Genomic DNA, 10763 nt, shown 5'->3' with positions numbered 1-10763 from the left:
GGCGAGGCAGCACCGGCTGCTGTCACATTAGCCTGCTGAGCTCCTGCTGAACTCTGACACACAGTCGGACAAAATTTGCAATTAGCCATCCATTTTCGTAAAACGGCACATATTTGACCTCTACACAGCTGATTTCTTGCATAAAAAAGTCTCAGAAGTGAATTTAGTAATTAAACAGCAGACGAACAATGTATAAAATTTCTGAGATCTGCGTGACCTAGAAGACTAAACTGACCTCAGGTCAGTGGTGTAGCCTATGTAAATGTTGGGGCGTGACAAAGACTAGAGCCAAATAAGGTACAGCCACATAGTTGACGTCAACTATGAGCTTTGCTGAGATTTACCCGTTTTCAGCAGCAGTTTAAAATTTTTAGATTTGCAGAGGAAAGCGGTGGCAATGGAATTTTGACGTTCTATGTATGTCCTATTTACCCTCCAAACTGTTGTTTTTCAACTATGACAAGGTAAAATCGGTTTTGCATTCTATCACCCCTTTAAGTACAATAATTTATTATTTACTTATATATAAACCTATTTTCGCCTACAAGTTATTGGAAATTGCAACAATTAGCTGTAATACAGTACAACAGAGTAAAAGATACAATGAAGAAAGACAGGAGAGGGGGAAAGCTGTGGCTGACTCATAATCCCATGTTATCTGATAGACATGTCAGAAGCTATGTTTCCATCCACACGTTTTTCATGCGAATTAAGTAATATTGAATGAAAAAGTCCTTATGGAAACAGTAAAATTCTAATTGAATTTCATGAATATCGACTCACAAGTTTATATGTTCGGTCTCATCGGATTTTCTCTTAATCGATATATGGCTTATGCGATAGTACGATTGATGGCCAGCCCTTTCTATTGACAAAATCCCTGCAGCCTTCAGCAGGGGGTCTAATAAGGACGTGAGTCCCGTCTATTGCACCATACACCTGTGGCACAAGGTGTGCTCTGGAGTTACGCAGTGACATCTCATGCGCCACCTTCGCATCATCCTCGTTCGTATGGCATTGCACACGGCATAAACACTTCTCGATTGGAACGGGAGGGCCATGGCTTATCTGGGTCAAGGGACTGGCCAATGAAATTACACAACAGGTCAAATCCGAAAATGCTTCAACCAAAGGGTTTCCGTGAAGTGTCTCTAAACCACGATCTTCCAGAACAGTTTGGAGCACTGTCATTCCCACACCACAGGCCGCCTCCGTTGTCGTCGGGCATCTGCATCATCATAGCAATGTGTTGATAGCGTCGTCGTTGTCTTATTATAGCTTGATATTTCGCTATCAGCTGGCACATAAGCCCTATTACAATTTGTGCAATATTACTCATTTGTAGGTTGGTATCCATTTTGTCTGGCAAAATGTTTTTCGCCAGACAAAATGTCAGCTTGAATGTTGTGCGATTCAGTGTGAAAATGAATGGAAACACCATAAAATGTCTCAAATTCAATATACCAATTTGACCACAAAACAGCATGTGACATCATTACACACAGGCTTTTTTTCGATTTAAAGCTGTTGGATGGTTGGAGTTTTTTTACCAAACTTGATTGACAAGTGGATGGAAACTAAGCTAGAGTCTACTTCAAAACCAAGGACTTATTTTTAATCATTCTGTGCAAATAAAGGCCTCCCCATTTTTCTTTTTCTTTTTGGTGTACAGCAAAAGAAATATTGAACGTTCAAGTTTTCATCAAATCTAGAAGTTTATGAGCTCATTTAAAATGTACATTTATGTGTACTTGCCATTTTCTTTTTTTAAATACAAAAAGTTCCATCAACAGTAGAAATGGTTTTCTTACCATTATACTTTCTTAACATTTAACAATATTAAAAACATTTACAAAAAAGAGTGTTATGTAGAGGACAAGTAGGTGCATTTGGTCATTAGCTCTTGTGCAGTATTTTCTTGGCATAAAAGTCCCTACAGGTTTCACAGCAGCGCTGGTACCACCTCATGTCCTGACAAAGGTTCTTCTCTCGGATCACACGACAGTGCACTGTCCACTGGTCCCCCATGCATTTGTAGGTCAGAGCAGCTGGGGGAGATAGTAGAGAGGCAGCAAGTTAATGTGCTGCATCACAAAGTATTTTTGGGCCACAAGACATCACATGACGGACCTGGAAGATGCAATTCCTCTGTTTGGTCACTAAAAAAATTGGCTTCAAAGCCCGGCGCACTTCCTGGGAGCCTGACCTACTCAACATGCTTTGATGCTCTCGCTGACATCATCTTTTTTCAGTAGCTATTGGGTGTGTTTTTTAGGGGTGGTTAATGATTTAGGGGTGGCCGCAGATTTGTATGTTGGTTTTGGCAGTGGTAGAAGAAGTACTCAAAATGTTTTTTATTAAGTAAAACTATTAGTACCGCACAGTAGAAGTCCTGCATTCAGAATCTCTGTCTGTGTGCATGTATGACCATCCTTTTTCAACCTGTCCCATTTCCCCATGCATTTGTGTCTAATAGACTGAAAAATCTTTGAAATTGGTCCAGTATTGATCAAGATCGCAATGATGGGCTTGCGAAAACCGAGCTGCAATGCAACTTAATGGGGCAATTGTGCATCCTTGATATTTAAGTTTAGTCTTTTTTGCTACTGACAGGCTCTGATTGTTATTAAAAGTGTCTGACAACATTATTGATCTCGCAAGGTGACTTTTTGTCCGAAGACAGCGTTGTGGAGAGTGAAACAACAGACTCTCCACCAGCTGCCTACAGACAAAAGTCATCCCGTGAGATCAATAATGTTGTCAGACACTTAATAACAATCAGAGCCTGTCAGTAGCAAAAAAAATAATAAAATCGAGGTTGCACAATTGCCCCATTAAGTTACATTGCAGCTTGGTTCGCGCCTGCTTGTCACTGCGATCTTGGTCAATACTGGACCAATTTCAAAGATTTTTGGTCAGGAAATGGGTTTGAAAACCCCCCTGAAATTATCCTTTAATATGAAAAGCTGTTCATTATTCCACGGTGTGTCTGGTCAGAGGTCTTTAGTTATAATCTGTACTCTTGCGAATGAACAAGGCAACCCTAACCCTTAACCCCCTGTGTAGAACAGAGTCGGGACAAGTGCCTCACCTAGCCTGGGAGAGGTAATGGTGTTCACATTGATTTTGTCGTTGCAGGTACCATGGTGACAGGGCCGGTAGGTCGGTGGTCTCAGCGTCACTGGGCAGTCGTTACCATGACGTCCAGTCACTTTGTGCATACACTGGACCACTCGCGACTGCAGGCCCTTCCCGCAGGATGACGAGCACTGAAACAGCCAATTACAGGGTTTACTTCTGACACAGGTCATTTTTACATTTCTGTTTTTGTACAGGTTAAACAATTGAAGTGGGATTCTATGAGCTGCTTATTACCTATGTACAGTAAATGGAGGTTGGCTTACCCCTCCCACCCCAGGCTGGAGAATCAGGCAGGACGGGCTCAGTTCCCTGTCAGAAAGGGCTGTCTAATGCCAAGGCAATGTGGTGAAAATATTCTAAATATAGCGTACACTTAAACGGATATAGATTTTTTCAGGTGAGCCTTTTTAAGGTGTCTAAAATGTGTTTAGCTGTTGCCCCCGTCCAGAGCAGGACATTGCTTAGCCTCCGTGCCGGTACTCCTGCCTGCTTCTCCAAACGCCATCTACTGACACACATTTATATAGATAAGTATCTCATACAACCCCACTTCAAAAAATCCAAACAAGAAGAGAAGCATGTGACCGGCACCCGCAATTGTTGCAATAGACTGAGCTCCAACACTCGCCTCCATTTTTCATTAAATAGCCAGGTCTATTGCTTTTTCTTCGACGCCAAAACGTTTTGTCTGTTGTCACGGTGACTCGGTGAAAAGCCTGCAGGCACGAAAAAGCGGGTCTCGTTGTCGCCTGGGCTGTCTACTCATTCAGAGAAATTCGCTAACATGTCGGTGGCTAATGGAGTGGTGGCTAACGGAGCAGCTGATATGGACACGTTCTCTAACATGGAGGAATTAATTGACCGGGTCTTGGCGAAGCAGCTACGTGTGCTTAAATCAGTGATATATAGCACAGTGAATAGTAGGGGGGGCCTATGTGTCTAATTTGGGGTTTGTGGGTTTCGCATGTTAATTTCTGGAGAGCATTATATCTTGGTTCTAGGGGTTCTTAGGAGTAAAAAAAAAAAACATGTCTCCATTTTTTCTTGAAGGTTTTAGTGACCCTAATCAAAGGTCAAATTCAGAAAAGGTCAAATTCTGTGTTTTGTCCATAAACCTCACATTTCTGGTATTGTAGCATAGGGTTTGGTGCCAAAAAGTAAAGATATTCTACATGGAGGTGTGCAAAAGTGGACCACATAAACAATACAACATTATAAAATATTTTTAGGCTGATGATTGATCTCTTTAGCAAGAAATTGTGCCTAAAATGCTCAAAAATGTCTACTTAAAAAATAATACTTCAATATCAGTACTATCAATTTACACCTATTAGTGTGCTTGAGTGTAGGCCTAGCCTGCTCTGACAGTTCTTGTATACACCCATTCAGAGCAAAAAGTGCAGAGATCTCTGTTAATCAAGTTTAATAGACTTTTACATAGCCAGCACCAGCTGAAATCTGTAAGGCCTTCCGTAACCTATGTAAGTGTGAAAAAAAGAACTATTTGCATGTATGCTGATTGTTGCACGATCACGATCAGAGATCAACCTGAGAGAAGCCATTGGTCAGCATGAGTTTACCTCCCAACCACGTGCACTGTTCACAGTAACTGGTACCCTTCTGCCATGCACAGACAAGAGCAAGCTCATGACTATACTAGAGGAGATGGCCCAACCAGAAGGCTAGCAATGACCATGATGTTGGTGATCAACAACAGAATGTCACGACTGATAGTTGTCCTCAGCAAACCAATAAGGTAATTGTTATAGATGGAATGGCAGTAGTACAGTGAATGGGAAAAACCCACCATGGATCACAATGTGTGCTCAATGGGCTGAACACTTCATAGCCATACTGGACAGAAAAACCAAAGAGCATAGTGAGATCCATGTAGTGTTTGATCGCTATGATCTCCCATCTTCATTGAAGATGGCCACACGGGAGAGACTGCAAGGTGGCAACCAACCAACTGCTTACCATGTGGAAGACAGCAGACCAGTGGGGAAAGTGTCTGCAAAGCAGTTCTTATCAAGTACCAGTACCAAAGATGAGCTGACTGCCTGGATGCTGTACGAAGAGGGGCAACAAAACTCTACATCCGTTTATTCTTGTAATTAAACGGTACCATCAGCTATGCAAAGACACCTATTTCATCACTGGTGTTGGTAACAAGAAACGGATGATCTTGCTGGAGCCAGTAGTTAATGATCTTGGTGAGGAAAGAGCTGCAGTGTTACCACAGTTCCATGCTTTCTCTGGATGTGATCAAACAGGCCGATTTGCTGGCAAGGGAAAGCTGACCTGTTGGCATGAGTATAGGAACCCATGCTAAAGTTGACTAAAAAGAGGAATAAAAAAAATCATCTTTTGGAAATTGATCTTAATGCCTTAATAAAAAAATGAAGAAAAATCCAACCTTTAAGAACACCAATTTTCTTTGTGAATGAATAATGTATCGTGAATAAATAAATGTTCTTCCTTAAAATACAGGGGGCATAAGTCAGTACACCCCTATGTTAAATTCCCATAGAGGCAGGCAGATTTTTATTTTTAAAGGCCAGTTATTTCATGAATCCAGGATACTATGCATCCTGATAAAGTTCGCTTGGTCTTTGGAATTAAAATATCCCCACATCATCACATACCCTTCACCATACCTAGAGATTGGCATGGTTTTATTTCAGTTAGCCTAATAGCTGGTTTGATTTGCATTGAGAGATGATTTTATGGAAAGTACCCCATGCCAATCTCTAGGTATGGTGAAGGGTATGTGATGATGTGGGGATATTTTAATTCCAAAGACCAAGCTATTTTTCAGGATGCATAGTATCCTGATTCATGAAATAACTGGCTAACTAAATAAACATCTGCCTGCCTCTATGGGAATTTAACATAGGGGTGTCTATACTTACAGTATGCCCCTGTATTTTAAGGAAGAACATTTATTTATTTACGATACATTATTCATTCACAAAGAAAATTGGCGTTCTCAAAGGTTGGATCTTTCCTCATTTTTTCAATTAGGCATTAAGATCAATTCCAAAAGATGATTTTTTTTTTATCCCTCTTTTTATTCTGAGGGGATATAGCACGAGCTGCACTCTGAACTCATTCATTTTTTCAGAAAAAAATTAGAAATAAATAAAAAGCACAGGATCATTAATTCAGCACCTCTACAAAGTCTGATCTTAAGGGCTTTATATATTTGACCCATTTGGACCACAGACTAACAAATTTACTTTTCTTTAGACGAATGGAAAAGGTAATTGCTTCCATTACATATATCCCATTTACGATATCTATCCATTCTGAGACTGTGGGAGGGTCGGGAAGCAGCCAACGTCTTGTAAATGCTTTTTTGCAGGCAGATGTAAGAATGGCATATAAATACTTATCAGCAGTTCTGGCCAGGAACTCACAATTCCCCAAAAAAAGAGAGGAAAACTGTAAAGGTACTTAATTGTTGAGTATAGTATTTAAGATCTTGTGAAATTCTGCCCAAAATGGTTTGATCTTAGGGCATTCCCAAAACACATGCCAGTGATCAGCCTCCCGAGCGCCACACAGCCACCAGCATTTAGCACCACTTGGGTCAAAGTGTGCTTTTTGCTTCGGTGTTATAAAAAAACGAATAAGACATTTCCAATTAAACTCACGCCATGTATGAGAGTTTGTACAGTTCCATTTAAACTCACATATATTTAACCAGTCAACTGTAGATATTGACACGTTGCTTTCCTTTTCCCATTTTTCTTTTATGTAGTCTGTGGAGTGGGTATTTTTCACCAAGATACCTTTGTAAAACTATAACCCCCTTAACAGAAGCATTTTTGTATGCAACCAAAATCGTTTTTAGTATTGGGTCATTAAGGTCTGTTTTAGGTTTAATACTATGTTCAAAATAATTGCGTACTTGCAGGTATCGAAAAAAATCTGAGTTTTCAAGATGGTATTCCTTTTTCAGACCCTCAAAATCCCTTAATTTTCCATTTTCTGTGAGTGAATAGAAAGTCGTTATACCTTTGGAAATCCATGATTTAAAACTATTATCCGTCAAATTTGGCCTGAAACCAGGGTCAAAAGCACACCATTGGATTATCTGTATTTTATCATTTAACTGATACTCTCCTTTTACTTTATTCCAAATTTTTAATTGGGTTTTGATCCACGGATTTTGAGTATCCTTTATAAGCTTGTCTAGGTTCGTACAGGCCAGTAATGCGTGAATCGGAGGGTCCTTCATGATTGAGAGTTCAATATCTTTCCACCTGGCTAACATAGGTTAATAAAGGGTCTAATTTGGGCTGCGTAGTAATATCCTTTAAAATAAGGTAACCCCATTCCCCCCTCCCCCTTCAAGAGCTGCAATGTTTTAAATTTAACCCTAGGTTTCTTCCCTTGCCAAATAAACCGAGAAATGATTTTATCCATTTCTGAGAATTCTTTTATGGAGATTTCTATAGGAAGGGCTTGAAATAAAAAAAGATATCGTGGAAGGATATTCATTTTCACACAATCAATTCTATGACTCAGACTAAGAAAGGAAATAGAGTTCCATCTCTTGATATCTTCTCTAATTTTTATCAAGAGGGGGCCATAGTTCATCTCTGCAAGCCGTGAAACATTATTTGGTAAGTGTATACCTATATATTTCAATGAACAATTATCCCATCTTAGCTGAAATTTGTCAGTAAGACATGTCGGGGAGTAATTAAAAGCCAACAATTGAGTCTTTTGTACATTCAATTTATAACCAGAATAACTACAAAATTTTTGTAAGAGGTTCAAATCAGGAAATGTATTAGAAGGGTCACTTAAATATATCAAGATATCATCTGTGTACAGAGTTACCTTATGACTCCCCTGATACTTCCTGTCTGTCTCAGCCATTGTGCGAGGGGTTCGATATAGAGAGCGAAGAGTAAAGGGGAGATGGGGCACCCTTGTCGCGAGCCTCGGTGTAATGTAATAGTGTTTGAAAGATTGCCATTAATTTTTATTTGAGCGGATGGTTTGTCATACAGTGTCTGTATGACATTAGAAAAATTTGAATGAAAGCCAAATTGTTCAAGAACTTTGTGTAAGAAAGCCAAAAGGCTTTTTCTGCATCGAGGCTTACCAAAAGGGCTGTTGATTTATTCTGTTCTATATGATCCATAATATGCAATGACCGTTAATATTATCATGAGTCTGTCTTTGTAAGATGAAACCGGCTTGATCAGTATGTATGAGCTGGGGTAGTATTTTTTCTAATCTTTTAGCAAAAATAGCCGTAAATAACTTATAATCAACATTTTGAAAGATCCTTTCCCTCTTTGGGAATAATAGAGATGACTGCTTCCCTCCAGTTGGGCGGCATCTTTGAATCTTTAAGAACCGTATTGCAGGCCCTTAGAAGGCTGGGTAACAGCTCAGTTCGAAATGCTTTATACCAATCTGAAGGGAAGCCATCTGAGCCAGGTGACTTATTTGCCTTCAACCTGTAGATAGCACCATTTAATTCGATTTCAGTTATTGCAGCAGTCAAAACTGTATTATGTTCTTCCGAGACAGTTGGTAAATTAAGAGATTTAAGAAAGGCTTCAATATGTTGTTCATTCTCTAACGGTGGTTGTGAGTACAGAATTTTGTAGTAATTCTCAAATGAATTTTGTAGCTCTTCTTGTTTATACTGTAAAATATTGGAAGCTGGATGCTTTATCTTGTATATGGTATTATCTGCTCTTTGTTTTTGTAACCTCCTTGCAAGAATTTTAGCCGATCTAGGTCCGGATTCATAGTATTTTTGTTTAGCAAAAATCATCTTTTTTTCTATTTCTTTGGTATATAATAAGTCACTTTCATTTCTGATTTTCTTAATTTTGGTCAGCAAATTAGAGGTTGGTGCCCTTTTGTGTTGCACTTCAAGGTTTTTTAATTCTTTGTTAAGATCAGTAAGTCTTAATTGTTTATTTTTCCTATTGTAAGCACACCAAGATATAATTTTCCCGCGAATAACTGCTTTTAAGGCATCCCACACTATTACCGCATCAACCTCTACCTTATCGTTCTCCAGTTTTATTTCCTTTCTCATCTGAGCCACAAATGGATTGTTTAAAGCACTTGTGTTCAATCTCCACAATGTTTTACGTGGATTATCACTGATATGGACCCCACAAGAAACAGAAGCATGATCTGACAGGTCCGTAGAGCCAATATCACAAAAACTTATTTTGGAGCGATCTCTCTTAAACACAAAAAAATAATCTATTCTAGAATATGTGTTACCAGGGAATGAATAAAAAGTGTAGTCACGTCTTAGTGGATAGAAGTCTCGCCAAAGGTCTAGTATGCCCAATTCCACCATGAGATTGTTAACTTTCTTATGTAGTGATGTAGTAGGTACCTTTTTGGATGTCTGAACCCTCTAATTCAGGGTTAAGGCGAAGGTTCCAGTCTCCCCCGCAGATTACAATTCCTGTTGCTTTCACCATTAAATCGAACATGTTCCTATACAGACCAAAACTGCTTCCAGGAGGAACATAAACATTACATATTGTGATTATTGCATTATTTATCTTTCCAGTAACCATTATATATCTCCCTTCCTTATTAAGGTATTTTTTGTGAGATTAATATTATTACCCCTCTTCTTCGACCAGATTATAGGAAAAATAATAAGCCCTTGTGTATCCCAATCTTCTCATTTTTTCATGTTCTGTTACAGATTGATGCGTCTCCTGTAAGAGGACAATCTGAGCATTTTCCCGTTTCATTTTTGATAAAATTTTACTTCTCTTAACTGGGTTTGAAATGCCCTTCACATTAAGTGATACTATCTTAACGTCCTGTATATTCATACTTTTCTTATCTGGTGACCCTGTATAATAACTCCCCCATGCGCCATGTCCAGTTTTATAAAGTTTATGCACCAACAAAATCTCTCCCATAGAACATGTATTAAACAATAACGGACAAAGTAAACAATGACAACATTACCATGATGAAACCAAAATAAAACACGTGTTTCCAAGGTTGAGGCTCGTATCAAGAGAGCCCTGCAAGGCCCTGAATAGTCTAGGTCCCAATAGGGAGATTTCCCACCTCTTCGCGGAGATGGGGCCCTATATATTGTCCACACACTAGCAAGATTTTGTGCTGAACAAAACATAAGCATACTCAAAATTTGGTTGTCCCGACCCTTCATTATATTAACTTAAAAAAAAAAAGGGAAGTAGGAGCCCTTTAAATGAATTACCTCTAGTTAAAGTTATCCGACTTTATGAGGTGACCTTGAAGCATCAGTCCTCAGTAGTAGGTGGTCATCTGAATCCCTGGAGCTTTTCCTTGAATCGTGCGTGATGGCTTTTCTGTGTATTGTCCCCTGTTGCACCGAGCTCTTGGACGCTGCTCCGCACATGTCGTCGTTTTCTCGCCGTCTGCCACGAAGACAAGAGTTGAATCTCCTCATGATCCGGGACCGCTGCGGACGGTACGACGGCGACAGGGAATCCGCGAGCTGCCATATCTCTTGTCGCTTCTGCTGCGTCCTGGTAGAGACGGGTGCCATCCTCATAAAACACCCGCATCTTCGCAGGATATGGGGTCTGAAACCTGATACGTTCATTTTTTTTGGCACCCGT

The 10763-nt window shown here is 39.7% G+C and overlaps 1 protein-coding gene across 1 annotated transcript in view; it reads right to left on the bottom strand.

Annotated features, from left to right (window-relative positions):
* Window positions 1–1696: 1696 nt before the first annotated feature.
* The window catches only part of adamts17 (ADAM metallopeptidase with thrombospondin type 1 motif, 17), a 213355-nt gene continuing 204288 nt past the window's right edge, over window positions 1697–10763 (bottom strand). The window contains exons 22-23 of the mRNA XM_039795147.1: window positions 3092–3269; window positions 1697–2048 (exon numbers count right to left, since the gene is read on the bottom strand). Of these exons, the coding sequence (XP_039651081.1) occupies window positions 1897–2048; window positions 3092–3269 (330 nt within the window). The 3' untranslated portion in view covers window positions 1697–1896. The remainder of the gene's footprint in view (window positions 2049–3091; window positions 3270–10763) is intronic.

The sequence above is a fragment of the Perca fluviatilis genome, chromosome 3, assembly GCF_010015445.1.
Source record: "Perca fluviatilis chromosome 3, GENO_Pfluv_1.0, whole genome shotgun sequence".
NCBI classification, from domain to species: domain Eukaryota; kingdom Metazoa; phylum Chordata; class Actinopteri; order Perciformes; family Percidae; genus Perca; species Perca fluviatilis.
Note: the sequence above shows the minus strand (reverse complement) of the source record. Positions and strands in the feature narration are given on the sequence as shown.